Source organism: Grammomys surdaster, unplaced genomic scaffold (assembly GCF_004785775.1).
Source record: "Grammomys surdaster isolate TR1022 unplaced genomic scaffold, NIH_TR_1.0 958, whole genome shotgun sequence".
In the NCBI taxonomy this organism is placed as follows: domain Eukaryota; kingdom Metazoa; phylum Chordata; class Mammalia; order Rodentia; family Muridae; genus Grammomys; species Grammomys surdaster.
In genome coordinates, this window is record NW_021605377.1 from 10,965,945 (window position 1) to 10,988,299 (window position 22,355).

General features: G+C 35.1%; 1 protein-coding gene across 1 annotated transcript in view; it reads right to left on the minus strand.

The window, feature by feature from the left end:
• Nucleotides 1–5,294: 5,294 nt before the first annotated feature.
• Nucleotides 5,295–22,355, minus strand: part of Tmtc3 (transmembrane and tetratricopeptide repeat containing 3) — a 43,702-nt gene continuing 26,641 nt past the window's right edge. Inside the window, exons 9-14 of the mRNA XM_028783110.1 lie at nt 21,512–21,632; nt 19,545–19,656; nt 12,951–13,054; nt 11,735–11,904; nt 10,286–10,512; nt 5,295–9,197 (exon numbers count right to left, since the gene is read on the minus strand). Of these exons, the coding sequence (XP_028638943.1) occupies nt 8,383–9,197; nt 10,286–10,512; nt 11,735–11,904; nt 12,951–13,054; nt 19,545–19,656; nt 21,512–21,632 (1,549 nt within the window). The 3' untranslated portion in view covers nt 5,295–8,382. The remainder of the gene's footprint in view (nt 9,198–10,285; nt 10,513–11,734; nt 11,905–12,950; nt 13,055–19,544; nt 19,657–21,511; nt 21,633–22,355) is intronic.

The following is a 22,355-nucleotide window of genomic DNA, read 5'->3' on the forward strand; positions in this document are numbered from 1 at the left end:
CTCTCTCTCTCTCTCTCTCTCTCTCTCTCTCTCTCTCTCTCTCTTTTTCTCTCTCCCCAAACAAGCAAACCACAGTTACAAGAAATAAAATCCAAAGTTAAAGTACAAGAAACAAATGCACAGAAGAACCAAAAACATAAAGACACAAAATCAGAAACCATAATATACCAACAAAAGACTGGCAAGATAAAAACAAAACAAAACAAAGCAATACGGAACAAAAAAAAATCTACAAAACTACCATTGGATTTGTTTTGTGTTGGCCATCTACTGCTGGGCACGAGGCATTAAGTAATTTATATACTCAGAGAGACTCCATTAGAGTAAACAGATTTTTTTTTTTCCATTTGCAAGTAGCTGTCAAGAAACACAGCTTCTTGGTTCCGGATGAGAACACATTTCTTCTTCATGGTGTGACCTCATTGGGCTTGGACCTGTGCTGGCCCTGTGAATGTTACCATAATCTCTGTCAGGTAAAGCGTGTGTGACAGTCTTATTGTGTCTTTTACAATCTTTCTCCCTCTCTTGCAGAGTTCCCTGAGACCTTGGGAGAAGAAATTGATGAAGACACTTCATTTAGGACTGAGTGTTTCAACACCTTTCACTTTCTGAACACTGTCTAGTTGTGGGTCTCTGTACTCTGTATTAGTTCACATCTACCACAGGAGGAAGTGTTTGATGAAGAGTGAGTGACTGATCTATGAATATAGCAGACTGTTGATGAGTCATTTCATTGCTATGTATGTACCTTTAGCAGAACTACCGAATTCGGCTTTCTGCTATGCCCATGGGCTATGTAGTCTTAGGTTCTTGGCTACCAAGCGGCGTCAGGCATGGGTTCCATCTCATGGAATGGGCTTTAAATTCAGTAAGATATTGCCTGGTTACTTCCATGGTTGTGCCATTACTGTATCAGCATATTATGAATGCAGACCACTGTTGTAGATTGGAGCACTCTTAGTTGGGTTGGTGTTTACCTTTCTTCTCTAGGAGCATACAAAGTACCTTCCATTATCATGAAGAATAGTTAGTGGGGGTGAAGGCTTTAGTTAGGCACCGGCTTGACTTCTCAGTGTTCAATGAGTTGTGTAGCTGTTGTCTTCAGCAATATGACTTTGTCACTCATTTGTGAAGAACAACTAATAGCCTTGGCAATAACCTGGGCTCTTTGGGGGGTTTCCATGGGGGCCTCTCTGGCCAACAACTCAATTGGATTAGTCACATTTCCGGCATTGAAGGTTTCACTTGGTAGCTTAAGATGTCTATCTAGTTGGGGCTTTGCTTTCCCTGTCATTGGTGACTCCATTTAGATATATGTACACACATTAAGAGGCTTCTACTGTAGTAGGTTTGCATATAACATCTCAAATGGGCTTTGCTGTTAGCTGTCTCTTAGTTTCCTCCTTTACCCTTCTCTGTCTTTCCATCTCCATTTAATCCTCCTGCTCAAGTTTCCCCCATCACTCCATATTCTATTTCCTTTTCCTTGGTCAACCTTCTCCTTCTTATTAGTCTCTTACTCAGTACCTCACCTCTATGGCTATACAGATTATTGTATGCCCATCAAAGGCTTAAAAGCACACACCCACATATAACACAATACATTTATCTTTTGAGGTCTGGGTTACTTCACCCAGGATTTCTTTTTCTAGCTGTATGATCTTACCTGTAAATTTTGTGATTTCATTTTTAACAGCAGAGTAGTATTCCATTGTGTAAATGTATTACAGTTTCATTATCAAGCTATTTTGAACAGAGCAGGAATGGACATAGAAGAGTAAGTGTCTCTGTAGAATGTAGAATTCTTAGGTATTTGCAGTGAGAGATATTTAAATTTCCAACCCCAATATGACTGGTCAGTGAAAACACAACTCAGTAATTATGAATATAGTCTGTAAGCCTAGATTGGGCAGATACCCCTACAGGTATATGCCTAAGAGCAGTATGTATAAAACTAACTTTTATTCACTAGATGTAATTGTTGTCTTGGAGGCTTACTGCTGAATAAGCTTACCCCTTCTGGTTCTTTCTGAACTCTGGCTGGTTCAAAATAGCTGTTCTGGCTCAACCACCTCTCCAAGCTGACTGAATCAAACTGGCTTCTCACTGAATTGTTCTGCTTGGAAAAAATAACTCTGGCAATTTGCTCTAAATTTTTGGTTCCTTCTCATTCTGTGGCTCGCTTTGTCTTCACCTGCAACCTGTCTTTATAAAACTGCCTCCTTAACCTCTCCATCAGTATTCTTCACTCCCTCTCCTTCACTCCCTCTCCCTTACTCCCTCTTTATGAGTTGTCTTAAGTCACCTCTTTCCTGCCTGTTCCTGTTAAGAGTTGGGTGTATCCTATCTCTGACTCGTCCTGGTAAATCTGTTTCTGATTTGTCACTTTGTCTGCTCCTCAATTAAACATCACTTTCAAACATGGCAGCTTCCTTCTACAAACAAACCTGAACTTCACTGTTAGGGATTAAAGGTGTGTACTAACAAGAGTATGCTTATATTCCAGCATGATCACACTGTAATCCAGAGCATGATTGCATTCCAGCTAGATCACACATATCTAGAAAGACGTTTGGATACGATTCCTTGCCACAGCAATCATGCCGCGGGATTAAAATTTCTCTACAGGTATGGCTGAACCTTGAGGTAGATATGTTTCCCAATTTCTGAGGAACACTGCCCTTCCATAGTGGCTGTACATGTATGCACTCCCAACCAGCAATGGATAAGTGTTCCCCATCCTTGCCAACATGAGCTATCATTTGTTAATCTTGGCCATTCTGCCTTGTATAAAACTAAATTTCCAAGTATTTTAAATTTGAATTTCTGTGATGATTAAGGATGTTGAACATTATTAAAGTGTTTTCAGAATTAAACTGTTTAATTCTGTATGCCACTTTTAACTGGGTTGTTTTGTGATGTCTGAGATTTTGCTTGTTTTTTTTTTTAAATTCTTTATAACAGTATTTTAGATATTCACTGTCAGTTTTCCCACATTTCTTGCTTTATTTCTTGTACCTTTGGTTGCTGTTGATGGATTTCAATGTCTTTGGTTGAAAACAGGTTGAAAATATTTGTATTAATACATTGATGTAACTTTTGGAAAATATTAGTTTTTGTTTATTTTCTTCTATAATTTCAATTAAATGAATGCTACTTGTTGTCTTTGCATTTTTCCGTCTGCCAGGACAACCAGTTTGTGCAAGTCATTTGCATGTCTGTTTACTAACTTTATGTTTTGCTATGTCTAGCCTAAAACTAAAGGTAGTTTCTATCATTTTTTAGGTCTAGAATGTGCATTTAATTCATTCTCATAAAATTCACATTTTGATTATTCTTGTAACTCTTTTTCTGCTAACTCCAGTAGGAAAGAATTATGTCTTTTTATTCGCCTGGTGACAATTCGCCTCCCCCGCCCCACACTCTATCTTTGGATAACTAGACTCAGAAATCAGGGAAAATTGGAAGAGGTAACTCTGTTTAGTTATCTTCATTAAAGGTCTCCCTCTCTTTTTAAGACTTTGTCACCAAAGCAAAAGGCTAAAATGTAATATAGTTCAGTCTACCTTTCCTGCCAAACTCAATCTGTGGTAGGGCAGAGCTCAGACTATATCTGATAGAAATATCAACCTAATTTAACAAGCAACACAAAAAGGTCAGCAGCTTGTCTCTAGTAGCAGGTCGTCTCTGCAAATAATGTGTCAAATATATATAGTGTATATATTTTATACAGAGCTCACGAATGTTCCTAAAGAAAACTAGTACCCAAAGTTAGCTCTTCTAGGAAAGCCTCTTCTTCTACCTAGATTCTAATATTTGTGACCCTCATTACTTTCACAGGTCTTCAATGTATTCTTCCAATATGCCCCCTTTCATCTGTAACTGTGAATATGTTCCTCTGAACCAGATTCACCTTTTGGATATTGATTTTTTAATGATGTGTTAAGATGTTCAAAGAACTTACCACTTTGGAACTTAGTGATTTCCTTTCATTTATATTATAGGTGGCCATACAAACATTCCTCATGGATATCCTTTATTACTCAACTGGTAGTTTCCTTTTCCCTCATTCACTGTGGCCTTGAAACTTACTGTCAGGCAAACTGTTACAGCAGCTTGCCCTTGGTTCATATTTTCCTGATCATGCTCTCTTATTTCCTCAAATGTATTTTATAAGCAGACTGCTGGACCTTTGTGTTTTTAATTAAACAATCATTCAAAGATTAAATATTGATAAAATGAAAAATAATCAATCCTTTAGTAATTAATATATATATATATGTATATATGTGTGTGTGTGTGTGTGTGTGTATGTTGCTACATAAGCCAATAGACTTTAACATATTGTAGCTTTTTGTTTCCCCATCTCCCCATTATGGTATACACACACACACACACACACACACACACACACACACACACCCCTCTACCTACCATATTCATAGTCTTATGTGGTTTAGTTAGCCACTTTTTGGATAATCCAAACCTAGTGTATAAAAAAGATGAAGGTTATTGAATTCCAATTACTCAAGTCTTTAAGAAAGGATAAATTACAATGATTTTTGAGATCTACTTCATTCAAAGCAGAAGTAGAAAGGCACCAAATTCTTATAGAACGTAAATTCTTTTTGATGGGAAATATCTACTTCACTGACATAAACAGACATTTTTGATGAAATGTGTTTTAAAGAATTTGCCTGAGACAAACTCTTCAGACTTTTTCGAATGTCTTTGGCTACGTCCCTGACAGCAATAAAGGAGTAAGACAGTATAAGAATCCAATTTTAAGCTTAGTTTTCATTTTAACTTATTCCAGAATTATCTGTAGGTTATCTATGTATAAACATTAGTGCTAAATCTTGCTGTTATGACCATCACTAACAAATATTCTAGCATGAACATAAGTCAGGTTGTATTTACCCCATTAAAAGAGCTAACATTTTATGTTTAAACAACTAAACTTATATACTAAGTACTGAAAATGTTTCTGTGATTTTAAGTATACCAACTCTTTAAAAAACATGAAGAAATAAAATAATTTACCCTAAATTATAGTAAGGGTGATAACTTGGATTTGAACCTGGAGAGATGCAGCAGTAAACTTTATATACAATTTCAAGTTTGAGTTTTCTAATATTTGAAAATATAGCATTATCAGGGATTATAATGTTTGACCTGCTAGTCACAGGTCATTTCTAACAAATTACATGTCAGCTCATTGATTTTTTTTTCTGTAGATAGACCTGTTATACATGAAACTTTGCATTTCATTTTAACATCAAAAGACAATCACGTTTAAAGTTTTCAAAAGTAACAATTTAATAATGAATATTTAGAAATGTGATACACACAAACAGCATAGTAATATAAAAATGCATACAATTTTAAACTACTTTTTAACGAACCCTTAATATGGACAGGTGACAAGAACTTTAACAGTTACTGGATATTTGGGGGGCTCATTTTAAATATCATTTGGCCATGCAAATAAAAAAATAAATATGACAAATATATGGATTTTTGAAGTATAAATTGACATACAAATCTATATATTCTTAATAATTTTCATTAAAGCATCTTTGAAGCATTCTATAACATGAAGTTGAAAACTCAAATGTAAAGAAAGGCATGATGTTTTATTAGATTGTGTAATTCACATACCAAAATACAGAAGAGTACATAAAATACATAAAATGTTAAACAAGGTGATATATTTACCAATTTATTGTCTACGTCATTGACGTCAGAAAACCACACGCTGGGACTGGGCAAGGATGTACATGCCAGTATTCCCAGGCCCACAGGGAGCTGGGACAGGATCACTTGAGCCTTTGAGTTCAAAGCCTGTTTGGGTAACATTATAAGGCCTAACCTCAAAGAGGAGGGTTGGTGAGTAGGGCTATTCAATAGAAAAATTTGAAAATTCCCAATTTTAAATGTTAACAGGGAAACAAAAACTACAGTAGCAATTTAGAATTTAACTCCATTTTTTGAGGAGTAGTGAAGGAGAAATGAACATGGTTCCTTGAAGATTGTCAAAGCTTTGCTAGAACTCACGATAAGTAGGTTTGTAAAATGTTGAAAATTAAACCTACATCCTTTTATCTACACACAATCCTGTGACATGTCTTTTTTTTTTTTTTTTTTAATTTAGATACCCAAAGTGCTAAACCATGAGACAGTAAACTGGGCTTAAAATGATTACGTTCTCATTTCTTCAAAAAGACAGCTCTGAGGCAGCTGGGGATACAGATATATCTTCTCATCTGAATAGTTTCAATAAAATTTCATGCACTTAAGAAATATTAATTTGACCATAAGCAAGGTTGATAGAATTTACTATTTATATTTTCAATAGAATATATTCTTTAGTGGGATTTAAGCCATGAAAACTTAATTGGGTTGTATTACTACCTTCCACATTTAACGCAGGAGTGAAACAGGACCTCTCCTGAACTAACACAGAGCAGCAGCCATGAACTCTAACTACAGGTGAGAATCACTACTAACACAGAACAGTAGCCCTGAACTCTAACAACAGATGCGAATCACTCAGAGGTTCTGGAAAGACTGAAGCATGATTCAATTTCAGGAACGCTCCCATATTATTCTACTATGAAACGAGGTTGGGTATCATTGATTGGTAATAATTAATAATTGCTATTCAAGATGGATTTGATTTAAATAAATTAAAATTCAAGTATGAGTACTTTCTTTCTGACAGACATTATTATGAGTGCTAATAAAAGATTTTTTATATAAAAATTATTGGATATTAATATTTATCCTAATCACTTGACTAGCTATATAAATTTACTAAAATAGTCTTCAAACTTTTATTATGTTTGCTATCATAAAAGGTTTCCTTTGACTTTACTTACTGAGCTGTTCCTCCACTTAGAATTTTAATTGTAGTGATTATCAGCAAAAACTTTTCTAGAGATATACAGAGAGAACAGTAATTTCATCTTCAAGTTATAGTACATGAGGTATTCTCCACTCCATATCTGAAGTCACAAAGATACACTCTAAAAACTGAAACAAGATTCTGCTTTGATGGTTACCAAAATCTCTTGGGTCAAGAACCAACACCCACTGGCTTTAGTGCTAGAACTAAATTATCTTTAAAAAAAAAAAATCTATGTCAGGTCCTCTGGGAAACTAAAAGGAATGGGTCTTTAATGCAGAACAGGTTTCTTGTGACCTATTTATAAAAGATTTCTTAGAAAACATTACAGAAGGATGGTTTCTAAGATATAACTATAGATTAGTTAACTCAAGGGAACAATTTAAACTAAAAGTTTAAAATTTCTATGAAAGATCAGTAGTTAAATAAATACTTAATAAAATATATACCATAAGAGGAATTTAGTGTTTAAATGTCACATTGTGTTACCTTCAGTTAAACAAAACTGACTGTAGTGGCTTAGATATCTAAGAAAGGTTTAAGTATGAGTTTGGAAACAGGAAACTGATTTTAAGACCAGAGAAACGAAGATGAAAGAGATTACTATACTTACTCTAAAGCTTACAGAAAGAATGATTGGGATTTTTCTGCCAAGAAGCGGAAGACTTTGGGGAGCAAGTGTCAATAAGTAGTCATGGTTACGTAGCTTATGTCAGTATCTTCTCAGTGTGAGAGAGAGAGACTACAGTATTAGTGAGCACCACTAGGAGTGTGTATGTGTAACACCTTACCTGCTTAATGCTTTCATTTGAGAGTGAAGGAAAAAATGCATTCCTAAGCTAACAAGTCATCTATGTGATGTATGATTTACTTTAAAATGTTTTTTCTACCATTTCTTCTAAATCCCAATCAAAGAACACATAAAGAGAACACTATTCATTTGCAGTTCAATGTCCCTTGGTTTATGATAATTACTGAAGAAAAAAGAAGGTCTTCAATGAGTATCAGTCCATTCTTGGATCCGAAGAGGTAAAAAAAAAAAAATGAAAAAAGTTAAGAAATGGGAATTCACAAACTCCAGTACATTCTGGATTTATCTATAAGGGTTCATCTTTGACACCCCATATTGTTTCAATTCATATTAGTAGAAAGACTTACCAGTACTTCCCAACCCTTTGTTTTCTATAATAAACCCACACCTTTTTCTTTCTATAATAAAAGTTTCAAGTTGTGACCTGGAATTTGTGATTTCTCCTTTAGTCATCCAAATTAGAATTGGTGTCCTATCTTATAAACCATACATCCTGGGACAGATAGGTCTTCAATGAAACTCTCATTTGGATCCTATATAGAGGATCTTATGCAGTTTCTGAAGAATCAGTATATATTCTTGACATTTTCAGTCTCCAGTACAAGCAAACACATGATGTACACTGAAGGTCTTAGAAACACTGTTACATGACACAGAATGAGTATTATTCTCCATTTAAAATACGTTCAATCTCTTCCAGCCTTTTCAAAGCAGCAACTCTTTTCTTCTCAATTTCTTTGATGTCTTTTGTTGTTTTATGTGGGGTATCTTGGTCACCATTTTCTGTTGATTGCTGGTTGGATTTAGAGTTTCTTTTATCATTTGTTTTTATGATTAGCGCTGGTCTGGATTCACTGCTGATTTCTTTTACATCCTCAGAAGGGATTTCATCTCTTTTTTCTGTAATTGAAGTCTTATCAACTGGGGACAGTGGCTGCTCCATAATACCAGAAGAGGAGATTTTATCCCTGACTATACTCAGATGGCGTTGAATATATTCCTCATGAGGTGCTAATGCCAATGTTTCAACTAGGCATTTCTCAGCCTTTAGTAACTCCTTCTCCTCAAAGTACACGACACACAGATTGTGTTTTCCTTGCACATTGGTTGGATCCATTTCCAGTATCTTTTCAAAACATTTTTTAGCTCCAGGTATATCCTTCTTTTGGTTCATCAGAATGTCTCCTTTTAAAATGAGACCCTTGGTATGGTCAGGATAGTACCTGAGCAGCTCTTCTAAGATTGGCAATGCCTTTAACTCCTTAGCAGTCTGTGAGTACAGGAGTGCCAGGTTAAACAAAGCACTTCTGAAGTCAGGTTGCAATTTGATAGCTTTCTTCATCCAAGTCTCAGCTTCAGAATCCTTTTTGTCATCCATGGCAAGCATTCCCAAATTGAAATAGCCATTAGCATCTTGTGGCTCTTCATTTATGTAATTTAGAAGCCGTTTTCTAGCTTCAGGTCTGAGTTTAACTTCACCTAAAAGTAATTTTATTTAAAGGAGATAAATTATCAATGAGTGAACCATTCAGGTATTTTGTTAGATTACAAAACACAGCAATAAAGCAACTTATTTTTATATATAAATTAAAATATAGAAAAACAAAATAGGGAAAACAATGTGACTGAAACACTCAAATGATAAATTCATTTCCTTTTCAATCAATACTCCAGATGCCAAGAGAAGAAAATTCTTTAATTTGGAATCTAATAAGGCATCAGAGAAGTGTCTGACAAAGGATTTCCAAAGATCTGTATTCAAGCACAGCTGTGTTAGTACTTTGTATTTATATACCAAACAAGTTCTTTAACTTCTCTGGATTAATTTACTGAATTTTCTAATAATTATTGGACATGTGTATGTGTGTATATATGTATGTATGTATATATTTATGTGTATGTACATATATATATGTTGGATAATGAGCAATTTTTATCATTATTTAGAAAAGAAATACATTTAACACATAATAGAATAAAGAGGATATTTACAACATAAAAATTAATATTATAAATAATTTATGCTGTCTTGTGAAGGAAAATATTCCCACATAAAATATGGTTTAAAGACACTACTACAATTAAATTAGTCTACTAAATTATAGAAAGTACTAGAAATTATAATAATAGCTGAAAAACAAACTAAACAAAGATACGCGAAGAATTTTCTTTTAAGTCACAGTAAACATGAGATTAAAAATATAATAATGCTCTGGGAGCTTTAAACATAGTTACAATTTTTTTTCATAATTTCTGTAGTATTTAGACTTCATATTTATTATACAAGAAGTTTTATTGTGTTTATATGAATAAAGTGGTATTATATGCTAGTTAGGTACTGGCTGATGGTTTCTGAAAAGTTAGTTTCACTATACTCTAGAAAAATGTGCAAGTAAAACTGTCACATATGCCCCTTCATCTCACTTGAAAGGACTTTAGATATTCTTCTTTTTATAAGTTGAGTTCTGTACATTATTTTATAATAGACAGCCAGTCCACAATATACTTATTATAGGTTTTGCACTATTTTAATTGATTAAATAGAGACCTATTTTCAGGAAACTTACCTGACTCCTGCATTAAAATAGCAGAGTTGAACAGCGCTAGCTTATGTTTGGGGTTTAGTTCCAAAGCCCGATTAAAGTTCTTCAGAGCTTCATTTGGTTCTTTAAGTTCAATATAAACAATTGCCAAGTTGTACCACAGATCTGCATTATTTCTGTCCAGCTCTAGTGCTTTAAGATATGCTTCTTTTGCTCTGAGAGGCTTATTCATTTTCAAAAGCAACTCTCCCCTGTGGGAAGCAGACAGACAAGGTTTACCTTATTATCTTAGGATGCCACATCATAAATACCTCTTTAGACAAAAACAGTGTCTTTAAAAAAATCACTTTCTGAAACTATCCTCAAGTCTGAACTCCATTTCAGCAAATCTAGCTGCACATGCTTTCAGATACTATAAAAGAAAAACACATGCCTGACTGGACAGTAATGAGAGCAGTCAGAAAGGACGACAGAGGGAAAGTGCTCAAGAATGAGTCTGTAAAAAAGACAGAGTGCTAGGGGACATAAGCGGCTAATTACGGTGGCAGATTAGTAAATCAGATGATACCACTGGAACACTGAGAAAAAAATGCCGTTGTTACTGGGAGTTTGTCGTCTTTAAATCTGATATAAGTCTCACTGTACTAATTAGCCAAGACATTTTGAAATGTGAAATCTATACATATATTAACTCAGTCCCCTTCAAAGTATTCTTACATAATGGCTATCCAAAAACCAGATAGACAGACAGACAGAGACAGATGAATGAATGAATGAATGAATGAATGAATGAACTGAATTTCCAAATGTTTCGTTAAGAGAGCCCTTGTACCACCTACAGGTAGCTTTCAGGAACACACTAGAACCATGCAGCTTAAAAACCTTTACTATCTTTCCATATGGTTCCACTTTGAGTTTGAGAACTTAAAAAAAGTAATTTTGCTTAAAATTAGTGCTTATTTTTGCTAAGAATAATACAACATCTTGTAGACATGAGACCAAGGTTTTAATGCAGACTACCAAAGGCTTCATCAATAATGTAGTACGAACTGACTCCTGGGTGAGGAAAAAACAAAAAGACAATATCCATTTTAGGAATAGATTTTAATCTCAAAAAACTAAGTTCAGAATATTCTTTCCTCAGAGAAACAGTGTTATAAATTATAAGTTTCATGCTCAATATATAAAAGACAGTTTAACATGCAATGACCCTTAAGCATGAAAATGATAATGTTTATATGGAATAAGGGGCTACTTATTGAACTCCTTCAAACAGAACCTACATCAGCTACTGTAACGACTCCCTTGCCAGTTGCAACTGACTTAAGTGTGACTGTCTGTCTACTGCAAGATACACCCTTCATGCACATAGCAGTCAAGGAAGAACATTAAAAGAACACCATGGCAATTCAGTTGAAACATACATGCAGATATAGCTTCAATTTTACCGAGGTAACTCTGAAGTGACGATACCTGCTAATGTAAGCCTGCTTGAAGTCTGGCCTCATGCTGATTGCCTGTCGGTAGAGTTGATCCGCTTCTTCCAGGCGGGACTCGTTTGCTCGAATAAGGTTGGCCAGATTGATGTAAACATTTAGGTGATTAGGGGCAATTCTGGCTGCATATTTTTTACCAGGAATAATCTGTTTAAGAGGAAAGCATGCTTGTGTATTTGATAGTACAGTAGCAAATAAAAATAACAACAAAGTTTTCTGAGTGACTTATTTCAAGGGACATGGAACCTAAGATTTTGGTGAAAGTTTTACTAATAAAACAAATTAAATCATAAAAATGTAAAAAGCAAGCAGGGCAAGAATGGTGGCACATGTCTTTAATGTGAGCATGATAGAAGCAAATGGAGTTCTGGGAGTTGGAGGCCATCTTATTTACATAGAGAGCATGCCAAAGAACACACATGCGCACACACATGTACACAGAAGCAAACACTTACAAGCATCTGAAAATATTAATAGAATTTTTGACAGTGAAAGACATATATATTGGTTTCATTTATTCCAGCTATGAATTATTTCTGGGTTTTTGTTTACATTTATCTTTGTATTAAGTCAGATAAACCAGAAGTTTTAGAGATCAATGGTTTGTAGTCTACAACACAAGAAAATAATTCATTACAGTCTGTGTATACACTTTGTTAGCTCTAGTGCGGTCAAGAAAATCATTTATTTCTTGGCTGTAATAGTAGGGCAGCTAGTTTTATTTTAGAGTCGTATATCAACCTACTTATTTATTATGGTTGTAAAATAAAATGCTCTAACTGATAATTCAAGGTAGTTGTTATACATAATACAGATATGGATCTTTGGAACTACATATCCAATGATCTTTTACCTGTATCACTGCATTAGTCGGTCTGCAGCAGAGGTGCAGTCACTGTTTTCTAACTTCTTTTCATTGCTCTGATAGTAGTTAAGTTTGAACTTGCTATTTAAAGTACATGAATTAAAGTCTCTTCATTTAGCCATTTTTGGTAATTTATAATCAGCATCAGATATTTATGTTCTAAGAGTCAGCATTTACATATTAACTATAAAAAACCTTTTTAAGAAACTGTTTGAACAAGCAATTATGCCTAATCAGGGACAAAAGGCTGGGGCGGGATAGACTACTGCTTTATGCCAATGAGTTAGGTATGTCTTTTCATATGGACACAGTAAAGGAGACAACTTACCTGAGGCATTAGTGATTTAGCCAACATGTATGACTCTTCAGCTTCTTTAGTTCTGTTTAAGTTTTTATAAGTTCTTCCTACATTCATGTGGGCACCAATGTCATCTAAAACAAAACAGAATACTTAATGGCAAATACACCAGGCATTACTCAGTGCAACTGCTGGAAGGCAGGTTTTCAGGGACAAGCAAAAGTGTGTGAAGAGGAGGGCTGGCCCAGCTTTCCGGGAAGTTCTAAAACAACTTGTCTTAACTTACAACTGCCAGGACTGACGAACACAACAAAAAGTACTTAGAGCAGCATAAGGACAGAATGCACACAACATGTGAAACTTCCTGACTGCATCTTTGAGGGTGTTGGACAAGAGAGAGGCAATGGTGTGCTTCACATTTTACATCAGACTATGCACAGCTCGTTTCTACTTCCTTAATCTCACAGCTTGGAAATTACTAAAAACACCGCTCAACTTTACACCTGAAAATGACTACGGTTAATTCCTATAATTAGAACATGGGTTTAAATAACAAATACGTGCCTGGGTAGAATTATTACTACGAAATGAAAAAACTTGTATTTAAGAAAAAAATGCGATTATGATTAGAGATGAGTGACAGGTTCATAGGCTGACATAAGAAGTTGTGGTCACTCTCTTTTAAATTCTTTACATTCTTATATAACTTATTTAAAGAATTTTAAAGTTAAGTTAAATTAGAATGTCAAGAATTTATATCTCATCTCCTGATATGGAAAATAAAATATACAGTAAATTTAGGATGAGAATAACTATGCATTCTTAAGAAAGATCTTTGAAAATTATTTCAAAGGTTTAGAATAAAGATAAAAGGAAGGGTAGATCTTAAATCAGAGTCTTTATACAACATCAGTATCTAGTGGATCTGGCAGGGTTTAGTTATGACTACCTGCCTGCAATACTGAGGATTTGCCACAGTGAACAGTGGTTCTCTGAGCCACTCCCAGGACATAGAGGGGACAGACTTATGTATCGTGGCCATTCCCCCAGAAGGAGAGCAATAGTCTGAAGATCTTGCTATGGGATGCTCTTTATGTTTCAACAGAGTGCAAGCATAAAACTGTCAAAGGAGTAAGTTTTGGGAACTAAATGTTCCTAACAACTTTGCTTCTAATAATCCTGAACTACAAATAATGCAACAGTCCATGAGCAGACAAATGGCTGTGCAAAGCGGTGTATCCACATGAAGAAGTGCTAGTCAGCTACACAAAAGTAGTTGTTTTCAGAACTCATGAACAACACTGATGAGCAACAACAACAAAAAATCATATACAACAAGATATTCAGAAAAAACTGAGTCCATAGAGGATGAGTCTCTTTATGTACAATTTTAGAAGAGTAAAGAAATATATGGTAACTGAAAGCAGTTCTATTTTATTTGGTGGAGAGGACTGTAAAGAGGTAGAAAGATTTGGGAAACAGATGGATATTTTCCCCGTTTGGTGGTAATGGATTTACATGCACAGATACATGAGCACTTAGCTTTCTAAATGGTCTCCACTTCCTACTGTGTTTGCATAGCCAGTGGTCCCAAAATTACCTTCAATGATTCATACTTACAAGGAATCTGATCTCACTTTATTCTCTGCCAAATGATAATTTCTCAAAAGCCATTTCTAGCCATTACTTCTAATCTCTATGCTTTTTATTTTTATATTTTAACTATAATTTCAAGTACTTAAAAAGACATGACTACACACATACATACATTTTTGGTTGCGTATTTATAAGGAACTTTTATGAATCTTTTATACCTTACAGCAAATGTATTTCTCTGGTATATTTTGACTTAGTTAATCAAGAAAACTAAGGACCCTAAAAAAAAAAAAAGAAATGTATTTCTATTTATATTAGTGATTTAAAAAGCAAACAGCAGGTAATACAACGTTTTTTTTCCTGTTATTCATCTGTTATCAGTTTATATGACCAACTAAAATTATCAAATGTTAGAAAGATCCGAGTAATTTTTAAACTACATTTCCAATGTCTCAAGGCAATAGTAAACCTGTTCTACTCACTGCTGATTTTTAGCAGCTAAAGCAGTACCTGACACATGGCGAAGTTTTCAATGTACAGGTAATGAATAAATCTATTATTCTCCTTTTACCCTTTCTCTCTGGTGTAATCTGGTTCTGGACTGTCATTCAAAGGTCATGTATACAGGTTCTATGCTCTTGTGAAGTGGTGGAACCTTTAAGAGATGACTAGTGGTAGGAAGTTAGGTCATTGTAGGTATGCCATAATGAAAATATTTGATCTCAGGCATTTTCCTGCAGCTTTGCTTTCTGGCTGTCATGAGGTGAGAAACCTTCTGCTGTAATGCTGTCATATGAGTACTGCCTACCCAAAGGCTCAAAACGGTGGATCAAGTCACCTAAAGCTTTCCTTGTCTCATTTTAAGTTGATTATCTCGATATTTAATATAGTAATGGCACACATAAGTATTCACTGTATCCCTCCGTTGTACATTATCTCCTTGTTCCCTATGGCATTAACATACTCACATACATTGTTTAAAGTTACTTACTATGTTACCACGGGCTAGACACTGTTTTTATAAGTTTCTATTGAGTATTTAACCTATATAAAAAGATATTTGATTACTTTTTAAAATATATGGAACATTTGTGATTAGATTCATTTTAATATAAAGTGCATTTGATACCAGGTTCTAAGCATTCCCATTATGTAATGTAGGTTATCCTCATTTCTAAAAAAAAAAAAAAAGTTTAACATACAAAAATATTCTTAATCTGCTAAGAATCTCCTAACCTAAAATTTTTAATCTTTCTGTCCACCTCCTGAGTGCTGTTTTTACAGGACCATGGTACCATAAGTGTTTTAGAGTCTAACCTTTTAACCATAAAACAACTGCCTCTTTTAGCTTACTCTGGCCATTCTCTTACTTTCTACAATATCTAGTAATACCATATTACAACATGTCATCCCGCATGCCAAGTGACACTAAAAACATCGCTAGATAGCAAGAAGTCAAAAAGCACAACATAAATGCTATCCTCAGAGTTTCCAAGTTCATGTGCCTCAAGCAAAAGAAACTATAAGAATGTTGATTATCTTCCTAGCCTATGGTTTATTAAAACTTACTTTTGAACATGTTGATAGTGAAGTCATATTCAGATACTGGGTATACTTGAAATAGAATAAGTGAAAACTGAGGGTGTGCTACTTAGGCTAAGTGTTTACATCTGCAACATTCACCATTCACACAAGAAAACTGACCACTCATAAATACAGGTCATACATGTACTTGATTTAGTCTTTACAAAAATGCTGAGACAGAAACCACCATTCCAACATAGAAGTGAGGTAAGAGTGAGCAGGCTTAAATCTTATATGATTTCTGATATGAAAGTGATAACTGAAGCTGGCAAGATGGCTCGTTTGTAATGGTGCCAAGCCTGGCAACCTCAATTCATTCCCCTGGACTCAATAGACTGAAGGAGAGAACTGATTCTAATTGTCCTGTGACTGTCACAAGCACATAGCACGTAGCACATAGCATACACATGCAGATGCACGCACATGTGCGCACACACACACACACACACACACACAATGCAACAAAAATTTAAAATTACACAAATTCTAGAATGAAAATCTAAGAGTAAAGTAAATGAGAATGACTCCATTTAGTGAACTTGTTTGCATACAGGACTAATGAGATGAGGAAGTGTAAACGAGAATCGAAGTCTATGCTGCCGTAAGGAAGCCCACAGTTTAAATGAACTACTATTTCAAAGGACCTGAATTATAAGTACATATGTATCTCACAGGAAAGATATAAACAGTGCTTTTACTCAGAAGGGAAGATGCTTGGGAGAGAGGCCATGAGGCTGGTCATAAAAGACAACTAGTGTAGACAACAAGGTATGTTAAGGTCGAAGACAGATGGGAGGAGAAAACTACATTGTAGGCTCAAGAAAATATGTAAACCAAAGAGGGGTTGTAGGACACATACTCCATATTCCAAGTCAAACCAGACTATGTGAAAACCTAAGGAAGGCAGATTAGCAAGTTACGTTTCTATAACCATCTTTTCACCCTGTTCTAACTGAATTTGGTTTTGTCTTAATGACACAGTAACTGTCCTTCTAAGTGTGGTGACTATGACCATTTCTTTTCTTTTTTCTTTTCTGAGAACATATTTAACTTAGCATCCAAATACAAATGATAAACAATGTTTTATATACCCAGTTTCTACATTTAACAAAACCAAAGAATTAAATTTTACAGGTTTTTATTTTTAATATCCTACATCAAACTCCACTTCCCCTACATGAGAACTTAGAAGCCTATTTACCCTTTGAAGTTATAAATAAGATTTTTTTGCTTTCCCATTCCCTGTTTGGATAGTATATCTCAGGCTCATGGTGCAGAAGTTACATAGATTACTAATGTCAAGCAAATTATGTGGTAATTGGAAACCAGGGCATACATTTTAAAATAGAATGATGGCAGGTTGTAACATGCTCTCAGAGCAATACAAGGCAAGCAATGGTTATAGATCAGTATAAAGGCCAATTTTTTATGGCAGTGATGGCCTTATTAAGTAAGGAGTCACCATTTGAGGCAACCTTAAATGATGTAGCTGGGTCCTATCAGCAGAGAATAAAGTGTAGAGGAGTACTAAGGACTAACTGGGCTTGATCCATCCTAGGTACAGAAAAGTATCACAACTGTGGCAAGTAGTCTCTAGGTGGAGGAGATACTACAGCAAAGAGCCCCCCTGGACAGCTGCTCTACCTGATTTCTAGTCACAGATTTTTTTTTTTTTGTATTTACAAATACCTTGGTCATATAGCTAGGCTCTACTCTGTGTAGATCATAACTAATGATAATCCATTCATGTTAACTTACATTCTGCCACCTGGGTGGTTACCAGTGCTCAGGCACCATGTGGATTACGACCATTTCTTACCCTATGCAAATTGGGCCTGGAGGAAGGGTAGGTGTTACCCTTAACCTCTGTTTTTCATTCCAGACAATTCTCAGTGCTTTAAAAAAAATCACTCCACTCTGATGATCATTAAGCTGTTTATCTACTTCTATTTTTACAGCTACTTATATCTGACTCACAGATCCTGGATCTCTTGGGCTCTAACATCATACTTCTAAAACTCTCTAATTTCAGCAGTATACATACATGTAACTGTTTCTGTGAGACAGGGTCTCTCTATATAGCCTTAGCCATCCTAGAACTTACTAAGTAGGTAGATCAAGCTTGTTTTAAACTCAGAGATCTACCTGCCTCTGACTTCGAAGTGCCAGCACATAGAGAGTGTGCCACCACACTGAACATATACATGTTGTTTTCTAATACTGTGGCCTTGATGTTCTTTCTTTCAATAAACCACCTCTTTTCTACCTTAACACTCAGTTCAAAGGTCACAATTTTACAAAATAGGAAAAAGTAAGGCAGTGCCCACTACTGCGCCATTTGTGGAACAGTTAAAATACGGGGATTGTTCCACTTGTATCTGAATAGAATGATGACATCTGGCGGTACTGGTAGCTGGATACAACCTTTGGTGAAATAATTCCGCATATTAGAAATGTCAAGAGCACTCTACTAAAAACTACTGCTGTTCCAGTTACATCTACTCAGACACCATCATTTTGTTAGACATATCTGCTGATCTCTCTTTTCACCCAGCCCTTTTGATTCAATTTGTATTATAAATAGTTACTATAATTGACCCCTTAGCCTTTTCTTCCTTAGTAAAACACATCTGAAAAAACTTCTAGTCCTTATTAACAGAGTAATGCACGTCTACAAGATCATTACCTTAGCTGGGAGATAAGAGGAGAAAGCCATTTAACTGTATAAACTGATGAAATTTTCAGTTGTTACTAATCCAGGATGATGTTGACGGTTGGCAACTGTGTAGTTTTCTAGCTGCCTACCTTTGCTTCATGTGGATACATCATATGAGGGCTCACTAGAAATGTACACTTTCAGGTGGTATCTAAATCTGCACCAGAATGGCCAGGAGAACAAGATCTCTAGGTCTCTATGCACATGGAAGGATAGGAGCACTGTCTTACAGGACCATTTTGCCTTCTCTCTTGTTCTCACATCTCAAACGAGTTCTTTCCTTTCCTTTCTACTGGTGATTTTACTTTTCACTGAGGAAACAGAAGCAAACAGAAGGCAACTTCAGGTTACTCCATATTATTCACTCACCTCTTATCCACTGTCCACAGCCTATGTCTGTCTGTTATTACAACTGATTCTAGTCCTAAAGTAAAGGAGCCTGTATAGCAGATGCTGTCTCTCCCCCACAGCTGCATTACTCCTTTTCTCAACTATACTGGATATGCTTGGGAAATGCTTGATTCTCCCGCCTTAAAAGAATCTCTGTCATTCCGGCATCCTTTCGCCTAGCACAAGAGCTTTCAGTTTGCAACACCCTTGACATTTTCTATGGTGTCATCAGTAACTCTTTCTTTACCCCCTTGAACGTAGACTAATTAAAAAACTGGCCCCCTCACTCCATCTAATGTCTATACTGCCACCTACCAATTACAGTGAACAGTGCTTACCTGGCTGAACATGGGTAGCCTGCAAGAAGTATTTCAAAGCTTTCTCAAAGTTCTTTTCATTCTCCAGAGCATGACCCACATTATTCCATAATTTGGCATTGTTTTTATTCACCTTAAACACAAATGAAAACAGAATGAGCTATAATCAGAAAAATCAAAGACAAAAATCCAAAACACTCCAGTTGACAGACATTTGTTTGGTAAACTACTGGGAATGGAATGTTTTATGGAAATATTCCTAGAAATGAGACAAAAGCCTATATAGTCTGCCCTTTCCTCTAAGGTAGTTCTCAACCTTCCTAATGGCGTGACTCTTTAAAAGAGTTCCTCATGTTATGGTGGTCGCTATCCATAAAATTATTTTCATTGCTACTTCATACTTGTAATTTTCTGATTGTTATGAATAAAAATGTAAACATTTGTGCTTTCTTACGGTTTTAGGTGACCTACGTGAAAGGGTCATTCGACCGACCCCTGTTAGGAACACATCTCACTGGCTGAGGACTACTATTTAACATATTAGAAAACCACAGCAGTTTGACTTCATCTATGTATCAAAAATGTTCCAACGGCTTTTCTGATTAGATCACAATCCAACCTACTTGTATTTTGTCTTTGTATTTTGTTGAGGAGAGAGGGATATGAGAATATACTTAAGAGATTGTATTGATGGCTTATTATTGGGTGAGATATATTTAAAACTACTTATGTAGTTTATTATGGAAACAGAAATGCTGAGATTACAGTTGTGAAATCCATCTGTGTGTTTAGAGTTCACACATGGGTGGAGAGCATGATATATACCCAAAAGAGGAGCTGCAGTGAATAGAACCGAAAATGTTAAACAGTGTTCTAAGAATGCAGGCAAGCAAAATTCCTAATAATTATGGCACACCATTAGCATTGAAAATTATGAATTAACAGCGTGGTAGGGATGCTTCACGTATGTATCCATCTAGGAGGGATGGAAAGGTGTGTGGTCAAGAAGAGTCATCCAATCTTACATAGACGCTATATAACGGTATCTCATAGACTACTAGGATGATGCAGATAATTCTAAAGCTAAATAACAGGAAATAAAGAAGTAGTTACAAGGAGGGGCTGGAGAAATGCCTTAGCAGTTTAAAGCATGGACTACTCTCACAGAGAACTTCAGTTTGATTCCTAGCATACACAGCAGGCAGCTATTACCTGCCTGAAACTTTAGCATCAGCAGAATCTAACACCTCTGACCTCAGTGGGCACCTGAATTCACATATGCATACTCATCTGCATACATACATATTTTAAAAAAAGCAGTCAAAGGGAAATGAGTTTAGAGATTTGTAAAGGATAAGATAGGAAGTATTTATGGAAATATTCTATTGATAACTATAAAAATGAGTGTGTATATTTTTTAAATAAAATTCTGCTTACCAGCTCCATTCCCCATAGTGCTGAACCAGTGGCAGTGCTATTCCTTCACACAGTAGGGTGATACTTTTGTGCACATTATCTCACTGAACTAATGATACACTGATTACAGAACTCACTATTTTATATACCATTAGCAACTAAGCTACTAATTAACTGTATGATTTTATGTCCAATCTGATTTATTTTGCTATTAAGCCATTAAAAGGTAACAAAAACATGCACCCTAAGAACTAAGAAAATATGGTTTTATATTTAAATAATTTACCATGTGAACTTCATGTAAATTTAGTATACCATTCAGAAAAGTAAATACATATATAAATACATATATATATACGTATATATATATATACATATATATACATACATATATATGTATACCATTTAGACATATAATTAAGTAGTAACTTAGGGAGTTTGGTTATGGTATATACTATAAAAACAATGTATTACTTCTCAGCTAAAATAGAATCAAAATGTCTGCCTAAAAGTGTGGTAAATACAGTTTTTCAAATATACATTTTCCTGTCCTCTGAATAAAAATACTTTACCTTTAAGGCTGACATAAACAATGTATATTCTGACTCCCAGTCCCAATTTCTATGGAGTGTTTTCAAGGCATGGGTTAGTATCACCATGGACAGACAAACCCACGAGAGTTTTTTCAGTACACTGTTGAAAAGATAAAAACAGGGAAAAATACTGTCTTAATCACCCAAGAGCATTTTTCTTTAGAAGAGATAAGAAATAGGGTAGTTCTAAATTATCATGTTTTAATTCATTCCAGTGACTCTACACATTTAAAGAGCACCCCCAAATTAAATATGAAGATGGCCCACCAACTGACTTTACTTATATTTTATTCTTTGGGATTTGTTACAAAATTCCCACAGGAAGTAAGTCTGAGGCTGCTCAAAACCCTCAACTAAGATGATAAACATTTGTAGAGAGCCTACACAGTTCTCTCATATAGTTTAAGCAATACCCAACAATTATGTAAGAGTTAACACTTTATTGTTAATGTAAATATTAACATTTGTATATTAACAATGTAAATAGTGACATGTAAAAAGTCTACATACTTTCAGTAAAAATCTAAGATTTTCAAAAATATATTGATCTGTAAACCTGTATCATGACCAAAGGGAGAAAGCTGACTCCATATTCTAATGTGTTCATCACTATTTCTAAAGCTGTATTTAAGTTAGTGATTTAAAAACTGATAGAGTTTGAATTGTCACTTTTATTATTTAAGTGTCCTTTGGGTCATTGTTTTCAACTTAATAGTTGAGTTTAGAAAGGGTCAACCTTACTTCTGACACTGTGAAAAGGGTTTTACTTACAAATTATACTACAGGCTCTCCTATTCTTTGAATTGTTTTATTTATACTTTCC